Raw genomic sequence first — 19,178 nt, forward strand, 5'->3', positions numbered from 1 at the left:
CATCGAAAGCATTTAGAAAAAAACACTGCTGAGAAGTACTTGCAGTCTGATCTAGTCCCCCGCTTGCCTTCACCATCAAAGCCTCTCGGCACTCTGCTGCTTGTTCTGTTACATTCCCTCACTCCAATAGTTCTGTCAGACCCTGTTCAACTCAGTGGTAACAACAGGTAGGGCTTGGGGATCTGAGGTTCACTTTCTGAATAAATACCACATTACATCTGGACTTCTAGATATCTGATTCTCTCTGGCTACATTGCAACTAGCAGGTGTTCTGAATATATGGGAACCTGTGTGGATCAATATTGTTCATGTGTGGAAGCCCGTTCACTTAGACTCAATGTCCCAGCATGCCACTGTGCTGACGGAAATGTACAGCATTTCTGTATTATATCTACTACCTTTGTACTACTACGGAAGTTTAACAGTACTATAGCTACTACCTGAATATTACTAAAGGATTAACGCGACTATTACTTATTATTACTAAAACTAGATATACTTCTACGAAAATATTTGTTTTGGGTTAAATTTGTCTAATTTCTAATTGTCTTAAACTTCTTCACTTTCATCAGCTTTGAAAGTGCAGATAAAAACCCATTCCTTGGCTTTGAATTTTTCTTTGACACAGTACTACACCTTGTTGTCAAATACATTTTTCCACATGTATGAAGTTGATTCTAATGTCACAGTTGACTTATTGAAAGTTGAAGTTGAAGTGGAAAATTATTGATACATTATACAAACGTTGACTATTTTAGATCCTCAGTTCTGTAGCCTGAGAAAATGCTGTGATGCTGAAACTCTGCGGTTCCTCTGAGCGATGGAGGGGTGGTTTAGAGAGGAGGTCTTCATCTCACTAGTGGGGACAGGAGGACGCGAGCTGGATGTTTCCGCCATGAAAAGACGCAAAGGATATGTATTATTAAAGCTCTCACAAGGATGCAAGTGGTCAAATCACATCCTTGGGTTAACAAATAACCTTCTGTCTGGCTTCAGGTTGTCTGTTGCTCTACACATGTTGCGTGTCTACCTCAATCCGCATGGGTTGGGTCAGGCTCTTCAGAAGGGTCTAGGATAAGAGTCTAGCTTGTATTTCGGGTCAGGACCTAGGGTCAGGGCATAGGATCTTGATCTGTACTTCACACCACCCCCTTTCCCTGTCTGCCTTTGTATCTACTTTAATGTTTCCTGGTTCAAAGCTCAAGTGGATGACCTATCTAGTGGTTGAAAGGTCAGGTCGGGAACTAATGACCATTGTGTGTTGTATTTCTACTGCTGCGGTTGGGGGCGGTAGTGCTGTTGTTGTGTGGTGCTAATCTAAGTTTACGAGCCTTCCTCTCTGAGGTGTGTTGGGTAGCAACTCTGCGGTCTTCAGTCCTGGTCCATTATTTAGGGTCCTGGACCACGTGAGTCTCTGTTGAGGTTAGATGGCTGGAATGAGGCTTACCCTTTCAATTATTTCAGCTTCCCTGAACAATATTTTCACATCCTGCATTTAGCGATGTGCAACATGCGAGACAGCAAGACGACGGGAACTTGAGTGGTTAAACGGCATATCACAAGGCCTTTAAATCTCTTAAATATTAATCAAGCCATGTTCGTTTAGCACAATCATAACAGGCTATTGTTCTGCCTAATTGAGACAGTTAGTCATCTCATGGAATAATACGTCATTATGTGCCCATGTTGAACCGAGACTTAAAACATAAAAACAGAGTATTTTCTTGATGATCTAATGTGTCGGATGACGGTGCCCTTGGAACGGTTCCCTTGGTGACGTTTCACTGATTACAATTACCTTGGTAAAAGCCCTTGATGACAGCTACCTTTGTAACCGTTCCCTTGGTAAAAGCCCCTGATTACAGTTCCCTTGGTATCAGTTCCCATAGTAAGAGTTCCCTTGGTAAAAGCCCCTGGTGATCAGAGACCTTCCCTGAAGGTTGAATGGGTTAAAGATTGACTGTCTAATGGGTTGAATGAATGAGCAGACGGTGTGGTGGCCGTGTCGCTACATCGTCTCATCTGGGAGGGCGTTTAGTCGCTGGGAGAGGTGATTAAAGGCCCACTATGCAACTTCGGGCATTTCTTCGCTGTTTTCTTGGTTTTGGCACGCACATTTCTCTACACTGCGCCCCCTACAGCTTCGTAGTAGATATTTTACAAACTATTTAACAACTCGTTGACGACCCTTCCCCATGCACTTCTACGCGAGCCATGTGCATTTGTTTTCAAAGAAGCCGGCGAATGCGTGGAGCCAAGTCCGAAGTAGATGTTCATAAAGTGTAGGCAAGGTTATACATTTTTAAAATGGTGTATTTGTATTGCAATAAACATAAATCCATCCTTTTTTATAGTTGACGGGGAGAATTGATATCCTAGATTATAATTGTTTTATCTTAGGTTGAACAGAACAATCAGTGTAAGAGTGTTGGCCAACATAATCTAAATAAGAAGAAGAAGAACCTGAAGTCGGGGATTCAGTCTGTGTCTGGGGGACGAGACAGACGAACAGCAAAACACCCATGGAAACAAAGGTGTTTATATGGTTGCAACCAAGCAAGCTAGAAACATACAGGGCTCACAACAAAACGGTCGAGATTTTTTTTTTTACAGGGCTCACAACAAAATGGTTGAGCAAACACATTTGTACAGAGACTATCAACATCAAGAATACCACGAAGACAAAGTTCACCCAAAGGTACTTTCAATTTCAAAAGCAACACGGCCAAGACCGGCGTCTGATTTGCAGTCTTCTTTTTCTTTCAGTTCACGCTATTCCTGAAAAGCTTGCCCAGCGTTTACTCGTGTCTGGCCTCTCTGTCGGTCAGTCTCCCTTTTCTCTTCTTCTGTTCCTCCGACATTGGGTTTCTCTGTCTCTTTTTAGTCGGCTGATCTATGATGAATGTAACAACCCCTTAGTTACTTGTGTTTATATCGAGCCGGTTCCGTGTTTGGGGGTCTGTGCCGTAAAGCAATTTTGTTACTTCGCGAGACCCGAGACTCCTGCGAGAGTGGGCGGCGGGTCGCCGGCAGAAACATATTCCTTTTCTCCGCCAAGATGTGCAAGGAGGATGTCGAAACAACGAACAATCGAACAAAAATGTATAATAGAACCATCGCAATGACTCTTAGCCTGTTATATTAAGGTAAATCAAGCCAAAAAAGTTGCATAGTTCCCCTTTCACTCGTGTCTGATCTCTTTTCTGGTCCATTCTTCTTTTGTTCCACCGACAGTCGCCTCTTGGGTCCCTTATCAGTCGATTGATCCATGATGAATGCAACAATAGCCTCGCAACTGGCTGTTTATATCTAGCCGGTGCCATGTTTGGGTGTGTGTCTGTGCCGTAAAGCATTTTCGATGCAACAATTTGACTACATTTTCGAGGCGCGATTGGATACTTCCGCTGCGTCACATCCGGATTGTGTCGGTCCGAACAGAGCAAGTTGCATATGCGCTTTTTCCTTGGAGAGGTGACATGGGGCAATGACACACCCACCAAACGACCCAGAAATGGTTGCAGAACCATCAGAATAACTCTCAACCAGCATAATTAATGTAATTTTGGCTAAAAAAGTTGCATAGTGGGCCTTTAAAGGTCAGTAAATTAATAGATTAGAATCCAATTACAGCTCCCATTAGAATGAAGAGAGTAATGCCAGAACTCAGTCCACACTGCTGTGTTCTGGGAGGTCAACGTGAACTGTAAACCATACCAGACAACTTTGCTACTCTGTAGTACATCTAGATATTGTAGATATTGTAGTTGTGTTTTTCTCAGAAAGTGTTTGCCTTCATGTGTCAAGAAGACATCAAAGAGATTTAGCCTGTAAAGGGATGCTTCAGATAAGTTGTACCATGATTAGGTGCTATGAGGTAGGTGCTATTAGCTAGTTGCTATCAGTTGGTTGCTTTAAGCCAGGTGCAATAAGCTTCTTGCCATGAGCTAGCTGCTATGAGCTAGCTGCTATCAGTTAGCTGCTGTGAGTAAGGTGCATTGAGCTAGGTGCTATGAGCTCGCTGCTATTACGGTAGTTAACCGCTATGAGCTTAAACCTATAAACTGGGGCTATGAGCGTGGGGCTATAAGCTAGGTGCTTCGTTGCTATGACACCTTCCAATCAGGATTTCGACCCCTGCACAGCACTGAGACCGCCCTTATTAAAGTTGTAAACAACATCCGTCTTAACACAGACTCTGGCAAAACCTCAATACTAATGCTACTTGACCTCAGTGCTGCATTCGACACTGTAGACCATACATTACTTCTGGAAAGGTTAGAAAACTGGGTGGGGCTTTCAGGCACTGTCTTAAATTGGTTCAGGTCCTACCTACAAAATAGGAACTACTTTGTTTCCATTGGCGACTTTGTATCAGAATCAACCAACGTGACATGTGGAGTCCCACAAGGTTCGATCTTAGGACCCTCTTTATTCAACATCTACATGCTCCCACTAGGGCAAATCATGCAAAATAACAATATTGACCATCATTGCTATGCTGATGACACGCAAATCTATGTATCGCTATCACCAAATGACTATCGGCCCATAGATCTGCTGTGCCAGTGCATTGAGCAAGTGAAGGAATGGATGTGCCGAAATTTCCTTCAACTAAATGAGGACAAAACAGAGATAATTGTATTTGGTTCTAAAACGGAAAGGCTTAAAGTAACCCAACACCTTCACTCTCTGTCCCTGAAAACCTCAATCAAAGCCAGAAATCTAGGGGTTATCATGGATTCAGATTTACATTTTGACAGTCACATCAAATCAGTTACAAAATCGGCATATTATCACCTTAAAAATGTAGCAAGACTTAGAGGGCTCATGTCCATCGAAGACTTACAAAAACTTGTACATGCCTTTATCACTAGTAAGCTTGATTAATGCAATGGTCTCCTTACAGGTCTCCCAAAACAAACTCTGAGGAAGCTTCAGCTTGTTCAGAATGCTGCTGCTAGAGAGAGTTCTAACAAAGACCAAAAAATTTGATCATATTACACCAATTCTGAAATCGTTACATTGGCTTCCTGTAAGTCAGAGAATTGGTTTTAAAATCATGTTGCTTACCTATAAATCCCTACATGGTTTAGGCCCAAAATATTTAACTGATGCTTCCACTACATCAGAAAGCAGGATTTAGTTACTACGCAACAAATAGCTGGAATAAACTCCCAGAGGATTTAAGACTTGCCCCAACTCTGAGCACCTTTAAAACAAGACTGAAGACTTTTATGTTTGCTATAGCTTTCTGCTAAATAACTTTGCCTTTATTTTCTATTTTAATACTAAAATGCCTTTTTAACTTTCTATTTTTTGCATATGTTTTTCTTTTACTTACCTATTATTTTATTTTATTGTATGACAATGTTTATATGTGAAGCACTTTGAGTCTGCCTTGTGTATGAAAAGTGCTATATAATAAAGTTGCCTTGCCTTGCCTTGCCTTTGTCATATATGAATGTATGAACGAACTCGGTTACATAAGGTTGGATTATTCCTTTTAGAACTATTTACTTGATGCTAAGAGGGGTTTTCTATGCGCTAGGTGCTAGGAGCTACTTGCCATGAGCTACGTGCTGTAAACTGGGTCTGGTGCGCTGAAGTGCAATGAGCTGTCATGTCTTCAGTAGATTGGATTTGCTTCGGAAATTTCTTCAATCTCTTTCCTCTCCTCAACACCCCTCCACCACTGGCTTCTCATTCAATTACCTTCTGCTCAGCCTGGCAGCTCGCATCCGTCCAACTCACAAACTCTGGCCCCAGTTTGTTATTCAGCCCTGCTAGCACAGAGGCCTGTTAACGTCTCACCTCGACGGCCGTCTACATTGTCTTTTTAAGAGTGCAGCTCTAAAAGTAGCATAGGGCAAACATGGCAAGGAATGTTACCCTGTTACATTGGCAGAGATTCCACCTCTACTGTTGGCTTTCTCGTTCCTTTGGTTTGGTTTGAACAGGTTTAATCGGCTTCTGGTAACTGGTTTTAAAGTGTTGCTGAGGTTGGTCCCTAACCTAATACCCAAAGGGTTTTATATCCAGGTCCAGGCCGCACTTCCGTAAATCAGGGATTCTTTCCTGAAGTATTGACCTCCTCTGGTTCTATGCAGGCAGTTAGCCCCAGTGGGCTAATCGATAACAGCCTCTTTAGCTAATTGTTAACCATATGTTTCAGATTCCTTCAACCCTTCTTCTAATCCTCCTTCAACATGGTCTTGGCTGAGGCATCGACACAAACTTTACACACATTTTACATATACCTGACACGCACTCTACCTTGACCTCTGGTCTCCTGTTTGAGCTCTGCTCTGCTCTATGATCTCTGATGTGATCTCTGGTCTGCTCTATAAACTCTGGTTTGCTCTTAGATCTCATATGCAGGGGTTGACACTAACGGTTGCCCGCTTGCCCGGGGCAAGTAAAAAAAATGTTTGGGCAAGTTGAGATTTTTTCTGGTTGCCCGAACAGGCAAGTGGATTTTGGGTGGATGTTAATATAAAAGCTATTTATTCAAATGTTTTTAGAAACTGCAGAACAACCTTTTGTTCCTCAAAACCACACAAAATAGAAATATTTGCAATTGATCAGCGCGCTGTCTTCTCTTCTCTCGGAAAAGCGAGTTAACAGACACGCATCGCTTCAGTGCGAATATATCCCCGCCCTCTGTCACTCACTCGCAGTGCGGTTCTGGCAGTGATTCGCTAAAGGTTAGCCAACACAGCTAGCATCTCAAGTGCAGCACCTCCGCGAACGGTTTAGGTAGAAGTTAAATGGAGTAGTGATGGAGGAGTGCAGTTTGGAAGTACTTTGGATTGAGGCAAATTATCAAGGAAAGTCAAGAACACGGTTTTGGGTTTCATAACTGTGCACATGCACAGCAATAGCGATCTTTTTCACGAAATCGGACCCTCACAAACTATATATTACATGAAAGCTGAGCCTCCACTTATTCCAACAGTCCAAACCATTTCATTCTGTGACTAAAACTCGCAAATAACAAATTAAGAAGAAACGTCCCCTTTTCTTTAACAACCAAAAATGAAGTATTACCTTTGTGATTTTTGTCCACAAAGTTGATTCTGATCTAATAAAACCACCATAAACAGATTATCCAGTATCTGGGCCAAATTTTGCAAATTAACATGGTGTTTTCAATCAATGAATAAGAGAAGGTTTCTTAGGAAATAGGTAAATTGCCTTCAATCAGAAAACATATTCTTCAGCGCAATCTAGTGGCCATATATTTATTTGCGAGTGTTTGGCTTGGTGCATTCGATTGCCCTGAACTTTAAATAGAGGTGTCAAGTGTCAAAATTGTAAGATATCTACCTTTATTTGTGTCTCATAGTAAGACAGTGCTCCCAACTGATAACGACCAACTGATACTGATAATTATTTCAGGTGGAAATGTTATCTTCCACTTATGCTGTGTTCCATGGCTTTATTCACTTTAACCAAGTATTATCCCCATTGAATATTTCACTTGCACAACAATCTTTCTTTTGGCCCAAAGATGACATTATCGCCCTTGCAGTTGTGGAGATATAATCTATTTACTTTGGTTATGTTCTTTCCTGAAAAAAACTTTTCCCCCGATATAAAAAATGGTATAGAATATCGATCTTTTTCCAGGAATAGTATTGAAGTTAGAAAATCCAGTATCGTGACTGACAACCCTACTAGAAACGCGATTGTGATTATTCAGTTAGAGCTACAAGAAACTTAAAAGTTAAAAAGACATATCTTTGCTACTACCTCTGACATTTAGTCATGTACATTTGCATAAAATCATGCAGGTCTACATATAACTTGGCGATAGCTTTAATAGGTTGGAACGGTGGACTGAAATCACTTCATGGCACGATGTGAGCGCTCGATAAATAAGTAAACAAAGAGAAGTTTGTTATTTTTTATGTGTGGAAGCTAACATTCAGCTTCAGTCTGAGCTAGGAGGATTTTTCTGAGCCCCCCCAAAACCAGGCCGGGTGCCTGGCAAAAAGAGGCCCGTTCACGATTCTGATTATAATTTGGGCAAGTGAACATTACATTCGGGCAAGTTGAACCTGACCTGTACTTGCCCGATGGGCAAGTGCTTTTGAAACCTTAGTGTCAACCCCTGTCATATGTGATCTCTGGTCTGCTCTACGATCTCTAATCTGCTCTTTGATCTCTGATGTGATCTTTGGTCTGCTCTTTGATCTCTGATGTGATCTTTGGTCTGCTCTTTGATCTCTGATGTGATCTCTGGTCTGCTCTTTGATCTCTGATGTGATCTCTGGTCTGCTCTTTGATCTCTGATGTGATCTCTGGTCTGGTCTTTGATCTCTGATGTGATCTCTGGTTCTTGTGTGTCTGATTGGTTTCCTCTTGTATTTGAAGGGTTTCCTGTGTGTTTGACGTCTCTCCCCCGTCTCCCTTCAGAATGCGACATCGTGGCGAGGCCCTGCCTGTGAGTCGTGCACCTGCTACGGTGACATCACCGTCTGCCTGCCCCCCCGCTGCCCCAACCCCCACTGTGACTACCACAAGGTGAGCTGGGTTAGTGTGATTGCTGGTGAGCTGATTGGTTAGTTAGTTGGTAATTTAGTCAGTTAGCTTTTATGATTTCTCCTCATTTATACCTTAATCACGATCACCTGACCTTGTGATGTCCCTCACTGTGTTACTTAATTCCGAATGGCTCTCTGCCGACACTAAACTGCCGTCTGCCGTCACTCATCCTTAACCCCGGTCATGGACTTAAGCGTATGCAAAGACGTGCTGTCCTCCCAGAGATGAGCAACTCTCTCTAGTCACTGATTGGTTATGTTTGCTGTTGGTTCATGTACATTTGGGGTCGGAAACACTATAGTGCCCCCTTGTGTACATGTTTGAGTGACTTTGAAGTATAAATGCAAACAACTCTGCACACTGCTGTGTATATTCATGCATCTTTTGCGTTCACACCAAAAGATGCATTTGCTGCCCGAACGCGTTGACGCCAAGGTTTTGCGGCGCGGCAAATCAAGTTTTGCGGCGCAGCAAAAGTTTTGCGGCGCAGCAAAGGTTTTGACGCGCTGCAAACGTTTTGCTGCGCCGCAGTTTTGCAGCGCGGGAAGTTTCGCGGTGCTTTTGAATTCATTCACAACCGACATTACGAGCATTGCATGTCTTTACCTGTTGTGGAAGAGGGAGAGACGTCGGAATGCCCGTCGTTTATAGGTTCATGAGACCATTCGGAGCCTGGAAGGCTGGTGCTGCCTGGCACCCAACTGGGTTTTGTTTGGGGTTGTTATGCTAGCCCTTTAGCATACTTATACATACACATACTACTATAGTTTAGTTTAACACAACTACACTACAGAATGCTGATTTGTGTGGTTTTTCGAGTTACTAAATAAATGTAACGGTAGTGAACTGTAGGTCACTCCAAGGGAGTAACACTGAATGGCTGTTACTGCATGTCACTCAGTGGCAACGCCTCCGTGGCAACGCTGTTGAACGCTGATTGGCTGTCATCACGCGTTTGCTGCCGAAAAGTTGAAATATTTCAACTCGAGCAGCATTTGACGCACTGCAAAATACGTGAACGCGCCCGCCGCCCGTGCCCGGCAGGGGGCACGAGCGGCGCACGGGCATGCCGGGCACGGGCATGCCGCGCTGCAAATCAGATTTTGACACGCCGCAAATCAAATTTTGCTGCCGGTTTTCTCGGCAGCAAATGCTGCGGCAGCAAAGCAGCAACACGTCTCTACATTCACTTTGAATGGGATCGTGACGCGCGTCAACTTTTTGCATCTTTTGGTGTGAACGCAGAGTTAGGCAGTATCACTTTGTGAAGCGCTTTGACAAAGCAGGTTCCTAACAAGGAAGCTTCCTACATAGGTATCGACGATATAGGAAGTATCCTAGCAATTCACACAAAAAATGTTTGCCTGTGCAATAAATAAAAAATAAATAAAAAATGATTTACTTTTAATAATTATTGTGTGTGTGTGTGTGTGTGTGTGTGTGTGTGTGTGTGTGTGTGTGTGTGTGTGTGTGTGTGTGTAGGGTGAGCGGTTGAGGATCCCAGCTGATGGCTGCTGTCCCGCCGAGTGTGTGTCAACATCTCAAGACCTCTGCCAGCACCAGGGACTCACCTATGGAGTAAAGAGCCTCCTCCACTCCTTCTCTCTCCTCCTCTCCTCCTCCTCCCTGCTCATCTCCTATTGTCAGCCGTAATGTACTACCTTACCAACGTTTCCAGTAGTAGCGTTTGTGTGTTTGTTTGTGTGTCTCCAGGACAACAGCCAGTGGAGCCCCTCCCCCTGTGAGGAGTGTGTGTGTTCTGGGGGGAGTGTGTCCTGCTCCCCCCTCCCCTGCCCTCCCCTCCTCTGCCCCCCACACCAGACACTCCGCACCTTAGCAGGACAATGCTGCCCGATCTGTGTCCAAACTGGAGGTAGGTGGGGATGTGTATGGGTGTGTGTGTATGGGTGTTTAATTGTGTGTGTGTGTGTGTGTGTGTGTGTGTGTGTGTGTGTGTGTGTGTGTGTGTGTGTGTGTGTGTTTGTGTGTGTGTGTGTGTGTGTGTGTGTGTGTGTGTGTGTGTGTGTGTGTGTGTGTGTGTGTGTGTGTGTGTGTGTGTGTGTGTGGGGGGTAATTTATGCATGTGTGTTGAGATGTGTGTGTGTGTGTGTGTGTATTTGGGGGGGGGTAGTAATTTGTGCATGTGTATTGACATGTTTGTGTGCGTGTGTTTTAATATGTGTGTGTGTGTGTGTGTGTGTGTGTGTGTGTGTGTGTGTGTGTGTGTGTGTGTGTGTGTGTGTGTGTGTGTGTAGCCTCCTGCTCTGTGCAGGGTGAGCTCTTCAGTCATGGAGACGTGTGGAGCTCCACTCCCTGCTCCAGGTGTGTCTGTCAGGACGGTGACATCGCCTGTTCTGCTGCTCAGTGCCAGCCGGTGACCTGCCAGCCCGTACGTACATTCAGTCTTATCTATACCATTCATTAAGGGGGTAACCCTAAAACTTTCACAATAGCAACCCAAACACTGTGATAGCCAAGTTGAATGTTTGTCAACTGAACAAAGGGATTTTGGGGTTAACTTACTTACTTACCCTTGAACGGAAAACCAAACCGTTACTTAGTAGTGCTATGGATTGATCCTGGTCCGAATCTCGACTTCACAACGATTTAAAAGGATGACATCATGCTTTTTTTACTTTTCCCTTTGCTTTAGACTGTTATATGACGTAAGTATACATTTACGTCTGCTAAGCTATAAAAATCAAAGTCCGAGCAAGGTTATTCGCGCCCACCTTGAACACCACTCAATCAATGCGTGAAACAGCTCATTTGCCTCAAACATTACTTCTGCAACAGTGTGACGTCAGACTGTGCAGACAGTGCAGTATACTAGTAGTACCCCCAAATGCAATATTAATCCTAAAAAAGCATGATATGGGATCTTTGAAAACGCTTGACGGTGGGATTGAACCTATGACCTGTGTTTGTCTCTCAGGAGCAGAACCTGGTTATCCCTGCTGGGGGCTGCTGTCCTAGGTGTGTCTCCAACCCCTGTCTGTCTGGAGGAGAACAACACCAGGTACCTCCCTTGCTCCTCCTGCTCCTCATCTTTCTCCTACTCCTCTCCCTCTCCTCACGCCCACCGGAGCAGTCACTTTTACGGTCTGCATTTCAAATCGTTTTTTGGAGAGTAAAAAAGGTTAGGTTTTGGAACAGATGTAACCGTTTTTTTCCAACCTTCTGTCCTCCCGCAACTCCTCCTCTTCCTCTTCCTCTTCCTCTCCTCCTAATCTTCTTCTCCCTTCCTCCTCTTCTGTTCTCCTCCTTACATTGAGTTGTGTTTGTGTGTGTGTGTTTCTGTATGTGTGTGTGTCTTTAAGCATGGAGAGCAGTGGCAGAAGGACTCCTGCACCACCTGTGTTTGTGACCGCGGACAGGCTCGCTGTCACACACACACCTGCCCAGACATCACTTGTCCCAAGGTACCCCACACACACACACACACACTCACTCACTCACTCACTCACTCACTCACTCACTCACTCACTCACTCACTCACTCACTCACACACACACACACACACACACACACACACACTCACTCACTCACTCACTCACTCACTCACTCACTCACTCACTCACTCACTCACTCACTCACTCTCACAAACACACACACACACACACACACACACACACACACACACACACACACACACACACACACACACACACACACACACACACACACACAGTTCTAGTTGGTTCTTATTGTTCTGATGGTTCTAGTCCTGGTCTGTTAGTCTCAGGTTCTGATGGTTGTAGTCCGGTCTGGACACACACACACACACACACACACACACACACACACACACACACACACACACACACACACACACACACACACACACACACACACACACACACACACACACACACACACACACACACACACACACACAGTTCTAGTTGGTTCTAATTGTTCTGATGGTTGTAGTCCTGGTCTGTTAAGTCTCAGGTTCTGATGGTTCTAATCCTGGTCTGTTAGTCTCAGGTTCTGGTGGTTCTAGTCCTGGTCTGTTAGTCTCAGGTTCTGATGGTTCTAGTCCTGGTCTGTTAGTCTCAGGTTCTGATTGTTCTAGTCCTGGTCTGTTAGTCTCAGGTTCTGATGGTTCTAGTCCTGGTCTGTTAGTCTCAGGTTCTGATGGTTGTAGTCCTGGTCTGTTAGTCTCAGGTTCTGTTGGTTGTAGTCCTGGTCTGTTCCAGGGTCAGTCAAAAGCGGTCTCAAACCAGGTGCACTGGGCCACATCGTGGCACATTGTGCCATGTCCTTCAAATTCAAAAAAGTTTTTTTTATGTCACACAGCGCTTCCATCTCTGCTCAGAACCCTGATGTTTCACACAGCGCCATCCATTGCCATGCATTTTATTATACTGTATCGTTTTACAAAAATATTAAACATTAAACTGCTGGTTCGACTTGTGTTTGTGTTCTAGGACGAGCCTAGGGTTCTAATGGTTCTAGTTCTGGTTGTGTTCTAGGGTGAGTCTAAAGCGCAGCGGGCCGGTCAGTGCTGTGAGGAATGTGTGGCGACCAGGGGCTCCTGTCTCTATGACGGCACACTGCGTTACCATGGTGACATGTGGAACGGGACAGGCTGTGAATATTGCTCCTGCGAGCGAGGTCAGGTGGTCTGCAGGAACGCAGAGTGTGGCCGCCTAACCTGCCAGCAGGTAAATACGGCTCCTGTGATGCCTTGCTTCATTAGCTTAGAGATGGTTAAGTATATGAGGTATAGTTATGATGTGTTTCCTATTCCCCCGCAGGGACAGGAAGTGGTGCGCCTGCAGGGGAAGTGCTGTCCTCACTGTGTTTCCATGACAACTTCCTGTGTTTTCCAGAATCGTCCTCACCAGGTAAAGATTTTCTATCCGTTTTCTGTGTGAATAGTTAGGGTTATGATGAGTTATGTTTGGTTAGGTTTAGGGTTGGTTATGGCTAATTACCTTTAAATGTAGTCGTTAAGACACACTTTTATACAAAGCAACTTAAAAGGGAAGATAAGAACATTCAAAGCAAGCAACCAACATCTCAAAATAATGTTTGGACATAGTGCACAGTAAGCATAAGGATCAGAGATACAAGGTTAGTCCTTCTTTATGTAAGTGGTGAGGCCATCCCTAACAAATTATATATGTACAAAGTAGATGTCACAAGTGAAAGTGCTTTCTCAACAACAATTTCCAAATGTCTAATACACTACAAGAAATGTATAATTCAACAAAGCGTGATCTAGACTACTAGTGCAGGGTAGTCACAAATCAGAGACGGTGCACGAGTCAGCTAAGTAGATCCGCCAACGTGGTGCAACACATGAAGAGAGCCTGAACTGAGAATCTAGAACATCTGGAGAAATCTCTCAGAATGATTTCAGTGCCAGCCTTAATAGTGGACCTCAGAGGCTGGTGACCTAGGGAGGGAGGAGAGACGTGTTGTGAGACGATGTAGATCCAGTGGCCAGATCTCTGTGAGATATGATCTAAACCAGAGAGGCCCACATGGAGACGATGGAGGGTTAGTTGGAGTCAGTGGGCTTCTGTTCAGGGGTAACATCTAACCCTCTCCCTGGTAGAATGGGGCTCGCTGGACAGAGGGAGCTTGTCGGGAGTGTGAGTGTGAGGATGGCCAGGTGACATGCTACCTACGCACCTGTCCTATCTGCCCATCCGGGTCCTTGGCCCTGCCCCAGGACGGACACTGCTGCCCTCAGTGCACCAATGGTCTGTTACCTGTGTGTGTGTGTGTGTGTGTGTGTGTGTGTGTGTGTGTGTGTGTGTGTGTGTGTGTGTGTGTGTGTGTGTCTCCTCTCTTTGGAGGGGGAGATCATTTCGGATTCTATACATTAAAGTGTAATTCCGGCAAAAATTTAACCCAGGGTCTTTGTTTTGGCATGAAAACCCAGCAATTAAGGCCTCAAGATACCTTTTTCATTGAAAATCGAGTGTTTGAGTTTGCCCGGCGCAATGTTTGGCGTCCATGTTATTATATGCATTGTGTTTCGCTTCCAAATCTGCATTTTTTTATCAAATAATATTGTTAGAAATAGCACCAAACCTCTGCAGTAGCATGGCTAGGGTCCCTACACATAAAACGAAGCACAAACAACTTAGTTTGCAAACCGGAGTTTATTTAAAAAGACAGTTTAACAAGCATTACCGGTAGGTCTGTGTTTACAGGAAGTCCACAGAAGTTGATTGCCGAATGCGCTGGAGTTCAGTTCAAGGAGGAAAGTTTTGGAATTTATAATTTATATAATTTATATTTATAAATAATATATAGCAAGTGTTGACACGTAAATTAAAGGACTTGCATATGTAAGTTACAGTTACAAAATATTTATTCGCTACAATCAAGCATGGGCATTGAGTGACCGAATGCGCCGAAGTTCAGTTCAAGGAGGAAAGGTATATTTTTATGTTACATTTATATTTATAAATGTCATTGAAGAAGAATGCTATTCCACGAGTGCAGCAAGTGGCTACGGATAGACTTGAGGTAAAGTTGTTTGCTTATTTGTCGCATCCGAATGTTTAACAATTGTGGTCATATATTTGTGTAATAACGGTACAATAACATACAACAAACAATAAAAAAAACGTCGCAAGGAGAAGTCCAATGCATTGGCTGAAGCCAGGAGTTTTTATTGCCATTGTAGGGCAGCATTGCCCACTAATGGCGCATTTCCACTGCAGGGTGCGGAACGGATCGGATCGCAAAGGTGCGGGTCGGAAGTGGGCGTGACCCGGACTTTGCCGTACCCGTTCCGACCCCATTTTAGGGACTCCTCCGTTGCGGTACCCAAAACGAGACCAGACGCCTGAAAGGGTACCCTGGAATTCTAGCTACACCCCCCCTCCGTTGATTGGTCGACAGAATCGTCACTTCCGGGTGACGCGGGGATAAAAACAAACAAACAGTAGCCTCAAGGTATTATTCTTTACAATTAACATGTCGCGTAAAAAGCTTGCTTGGGCGAACAAGGAGGTGGAGACGTTCGTCTGCATTCTTGCGGAGGAAGACGTTGTTTACGATGTTTACGTAGCTGCCGCGGCGATCGACATCCGGCCTACCACAAAGGGTACTGTCGGCGGTGGAAACGCGACCTCGGAACTGAGCTGGGCTATACCGCCCCCTCCCTACCGCCCCTTTGCGATCCGATCCGTTCCGCACCCTGCAGTGGAAACGCGGCATAAGCATTTGGTTAACCAAATGGTAATCTATCGATTGAAGCTCCTCAAGGTGTCAAAAAAGGGGGGTCGTGGCCGTCTTGCTGAGATGGGTGGGGGATGGGGGCTGAATGGTTGTGAAGTGTTGAATGAAGTAGCCTACATGTTGACCCCATTGGTAACAGCTGAGCAAGATCCGTTTATGTTGCTGAAAGACAAATGCAAAATGAGCACCGCAGACACGGTGATCCTTCTGCATCAGCATCTCGATTGGCGTCTCAAAGTCCATATTCAAAACAATAAGCCACTGGTCTACCAGAGATCTACGGAAGAGGATTAGGGCCACACATGTAAAAAAGGGTTAAAAAAATTAAAAGGGTTAAAAAATTAAATTCTGACTTTATTCTCAGAATTCTGAGAATAAAATCAGAATTCTGACTTTAATCTCAGAATTCTGAGAATAAAGTCAGAATTCTGACATTAATCTCAGAATTCTGACATTAATCTCGGAGGTTGGTCCTTACAGATACCCGTAGTTCTGACTTTAATCTCAGAATTCTGACTTTTTTCTCAGAATTCTGAGATTAAAGTCAGAATTCTGACATTAATCACAGAATTCTGAGAAAAAAGTCAGAATTCTGACTTTAAAGTCAGAACTACGGGTATCTGTAAGGACCAACCTCCGTGGGAGAGACACTTTGCTTTATGCAGTAGGAGGAAACCTATGGAAAGCCAAGAAGGCCACAATCCGGCCCTAGAATGGCGCGGTAAAAGTGCACGTCCCATAGCCAACTCACCAAGCTCACCAAGTCCAGTATTCAGAATTCAAAGCATTTATTCACAAATACGTTCTATTTTTTTGACAAGCGGAGCCGACAGTCCTGTGCAAGTACGCAAATTAGCCATGTGCGCCAAACAGAAGATAGACGCAATGTATAGAACTGATTGTTGTGCATTGTTGTGGATATGTAGGCTGGTTAGTTGTGGTTGTTTATGGTCTTAGTGAGGTTGGTCCTTACAGATACCCGAGATTAAAGTCAGAATTCTGACTTTAATCCCAGAATTCTGAGAATAAAGTCAGAATTCTGAGATTAATGTCAGAATTCTGACTTTAATCTCAGAATTATGAGAAAAAAGTCAGAATTCTGAGATTAAAGTCAGAATTCTGACTTTTTATCTCAGAATTCTGAGATTAATGTCAGAATTCTGAGATTAATGTCAGAATTCTGACTTTATTCTCAGAATTCTGAGATTAAAGTCAGAATTCTGACTTTTTTCTCAGAATTCTGAGAATAAAGTCAGAATTTAATTTTTTTTTACATGTGTGGCCCTAATCCTCTTCCGTAGAGATCGGTCATTGTACTGCGATGGCAGTCTATGGAAAGTTTCTGGGGTGTAACTTTCCATTTGTTTTCCGCAGCCGGGGAAAACACAAACACGAACAATCTCACTATCTTGACTTCAAGCTGTAGATGGGTCGTCTTCTCCGGTGCTTGAGCTGTCCTTCACTCTATGCGTTAATCACTTGTACAGTGCGTCTTCAACAACGTGCCATGCTTGATTGTAGCAAATAAATATTTTGTAACTGTAACTTACATATGCAAGTCCTTTAATTCACGTGTCAACACTTGCTATATATTATTTATAAATATAAATGATAAATTCCAAAACTTTCCTCCTTGAACTGAACTCCGGCGCATTCGGTCACTCTATGCGTCAATCACGTGTGCGTCTTCTGTCAACAACGTGCCATGCTTGATTGTAGTGAATATATATTATGTAACTGTAACTTACATATGCAAGTCCTTTAATTTACGTGTCAACACTTGCTATTTATTATGTTTAAATATAAATTATATAAATTATAAATTCCAAAACTTTCCTCCTTGAACTGAACTCCGGCGCATTCAGGAATCGACTTGTGTGGACTTCCTGTAAACACGGACATACCGGTAATGCTTGTTGAACTGTCTTTTTAAATAAACTCTGGGTTTGCAAACTAAGTTGTTTGTGCTTTGTTTTATGTGTAGGGATCCTAGTCATGCTATAGCAGAGGTTCGGAGCTATTTTTAACAATATTAGTGGTTCAAAAATGCAGATTTGGATGGGAAACTCAATGCCCCAAGCCAATAACATGGACGCCAACATTGCGGCGGGCAAACTCAAATACTCGATTTTCAATCAAAAAGTTATCTGGAGGGTTTATTTGATGGGTTTTCAGGCCAAAACAAAGACCCTTGGTTCAAGAATGGTGTGTTGTGTGCGTGTTTGTAGTTCAGTGTCAGAGTGACTGTGCGTCGTGCTCGGGAAGTGCTGACCTCTGCCTGACCTGCCGGGACTCGAATTCTCTCGTCCACCTCGGCCGCTGCTTGACAGTCTGTCCCCATGGTTACCGACCGGATGGACACACCTGCACAGGTAGAGGTCCTTTCATCACCATGGTTACACCACAATAAATATGTAGATGGTCACCTTAGATACATCCTCTAGTAACCATAGATACAGCCCCTGGTAACCATAGCGGCAGCCCCTGGTAACCTTAGTAACAGCCCCGGGTATCTAACCAGTTGGTGTGGCCTCCCCCCAGCTTGTCAGCCGTCCTGTGCGTCCTGCAGCAGGGAGTGGGGATGTGATTCCTGCGCAGCATCTCTACTGCTCACCGCTGATAGGGGGCGCTGTGTCCCCTCCTGCCCCCCCGGGTCATACCAGCACCTCCACACACACTGCAGTGGTGAGACCCCCCGTATCTCTCTGTCTCTCTGTCTCTCCTTCCCTGTCTCTGTGTCTCTCTCTGTGTCTCTCTCTCGCTAGAAGTTTTGCACTACCAAATATGGCCGTCTTATGCCCGCCTTTTTCCTGGCATGGTCCACACGTTAGAGATGCGCAGTTGGCGTTTGCAGCCGCGGACTCCGCGGCTAAACCGCGGATCGGGGGGATGACCCGACAATTTTTTTTTTTAATTCGGGCGGGTGGCGGTTAAACCAATCAAAATAAGAATATTTCTTCTTCTTTTTATCTTATATATAACATCTTCCGGCGGTGAATTATATTTGATAATTCACTGTTGCTAAGCAGATCGCTGTCAAGAAATGTGGAACTATTTTTTTTGTGGTAACTTGTCAACCCCTGCTAAGCGGAGACGGTGAAATCAGCAAGCTCCTGATCATGTGAGAGAAGGGGATGCAGTCGCAGTAAACAAAGCCGGGGAAAGATGCTGCGATCTACGAGGAAGACGCAGAGGAACTGTCCTTACAAGACTTTTGTCGGGATAAAAAACAAGTAGTCAGCAAAATATCGAATATGTTTTGCACTTGTTAATAGTTAATCGCGTTTTTAGCCTACACTCAGATGTATACTAATCTTGCATATGAATCTCTTGAATCATAAAAAAATAAAGACATACGTAGTATGCAGATTATTCTAAAGAGGTCTACTTTCCGTGCGCAGCCCCACCTTTTCCAGGGGATT

The 19,178-nt window shown here is 44.1% G+C and overlaps 1 protein-coding gene across 2 annotated transcripts in view; it reads left to right on the forward strand.

The window, feature by feature from the left end:
• The window catches only part of fras1 (Fraser extracellular matrix complex subunit 1), a 159,418-nt gene that overhangs the window by 39,895 nt on the left and 100,345 nt on the right, over positions 1–19,178 (forward strand). For both annotated transcript variants that reach the window (XM_030358483.1, XM_030358484.1), the window contains exons 3-13: positions 8,419–8,526; positions 10,030–10,125; positions 10,261–10,420; positions 10,803–10,936; positions 11,483–11,566; positions 11,868–11,969; positions 13,026–13,217; positions 13,311–13,400; positions 14,117–14,264; positions 17,985–18,128; positions 18,298–18,441. In XM_030358483.1, coding sequence (XP_030214343.1) covers positions 8,419–8,526; positions 10,030–10,125; positions 10,261–10,420; positions 10,803–10,936; positions 11,483–11,566; positions 11,868–11,969; positions 13,026–13,217; positions 13,311–13,400; positions 14,117–14,264; positions 17,985–18,128; positions 18,298–18,441 — 1,402 coding nt within the window. The remainder of the gene's footprint in view (positions 1–8,418; positions 8,527–10,029; positions 10,126–10,260; positions 10,421–10,802; positions 10,937–11,482; positions 11,567–11,867; positions 11,970–13,025; positions 13,218–13,310; positions 13,401–14,116; positions 14,265–17,984; positions 18,129–18,297; positions 18,442–19,178) is intronic.

Source organism: Gadus morhua, chromosome 6 (assembly GCF_902167405.1).
Source record: "Gadus morhua chromosome 6, gadMor3.0, whole genome shotgun sequence".
Taxonomy (NCBI): domain Eukaryota; kingdom Metazoa; phylum Chordata; class Actinopteri; order Gadiformes; family Gadidae; genus Gadus; species Gadus morhua.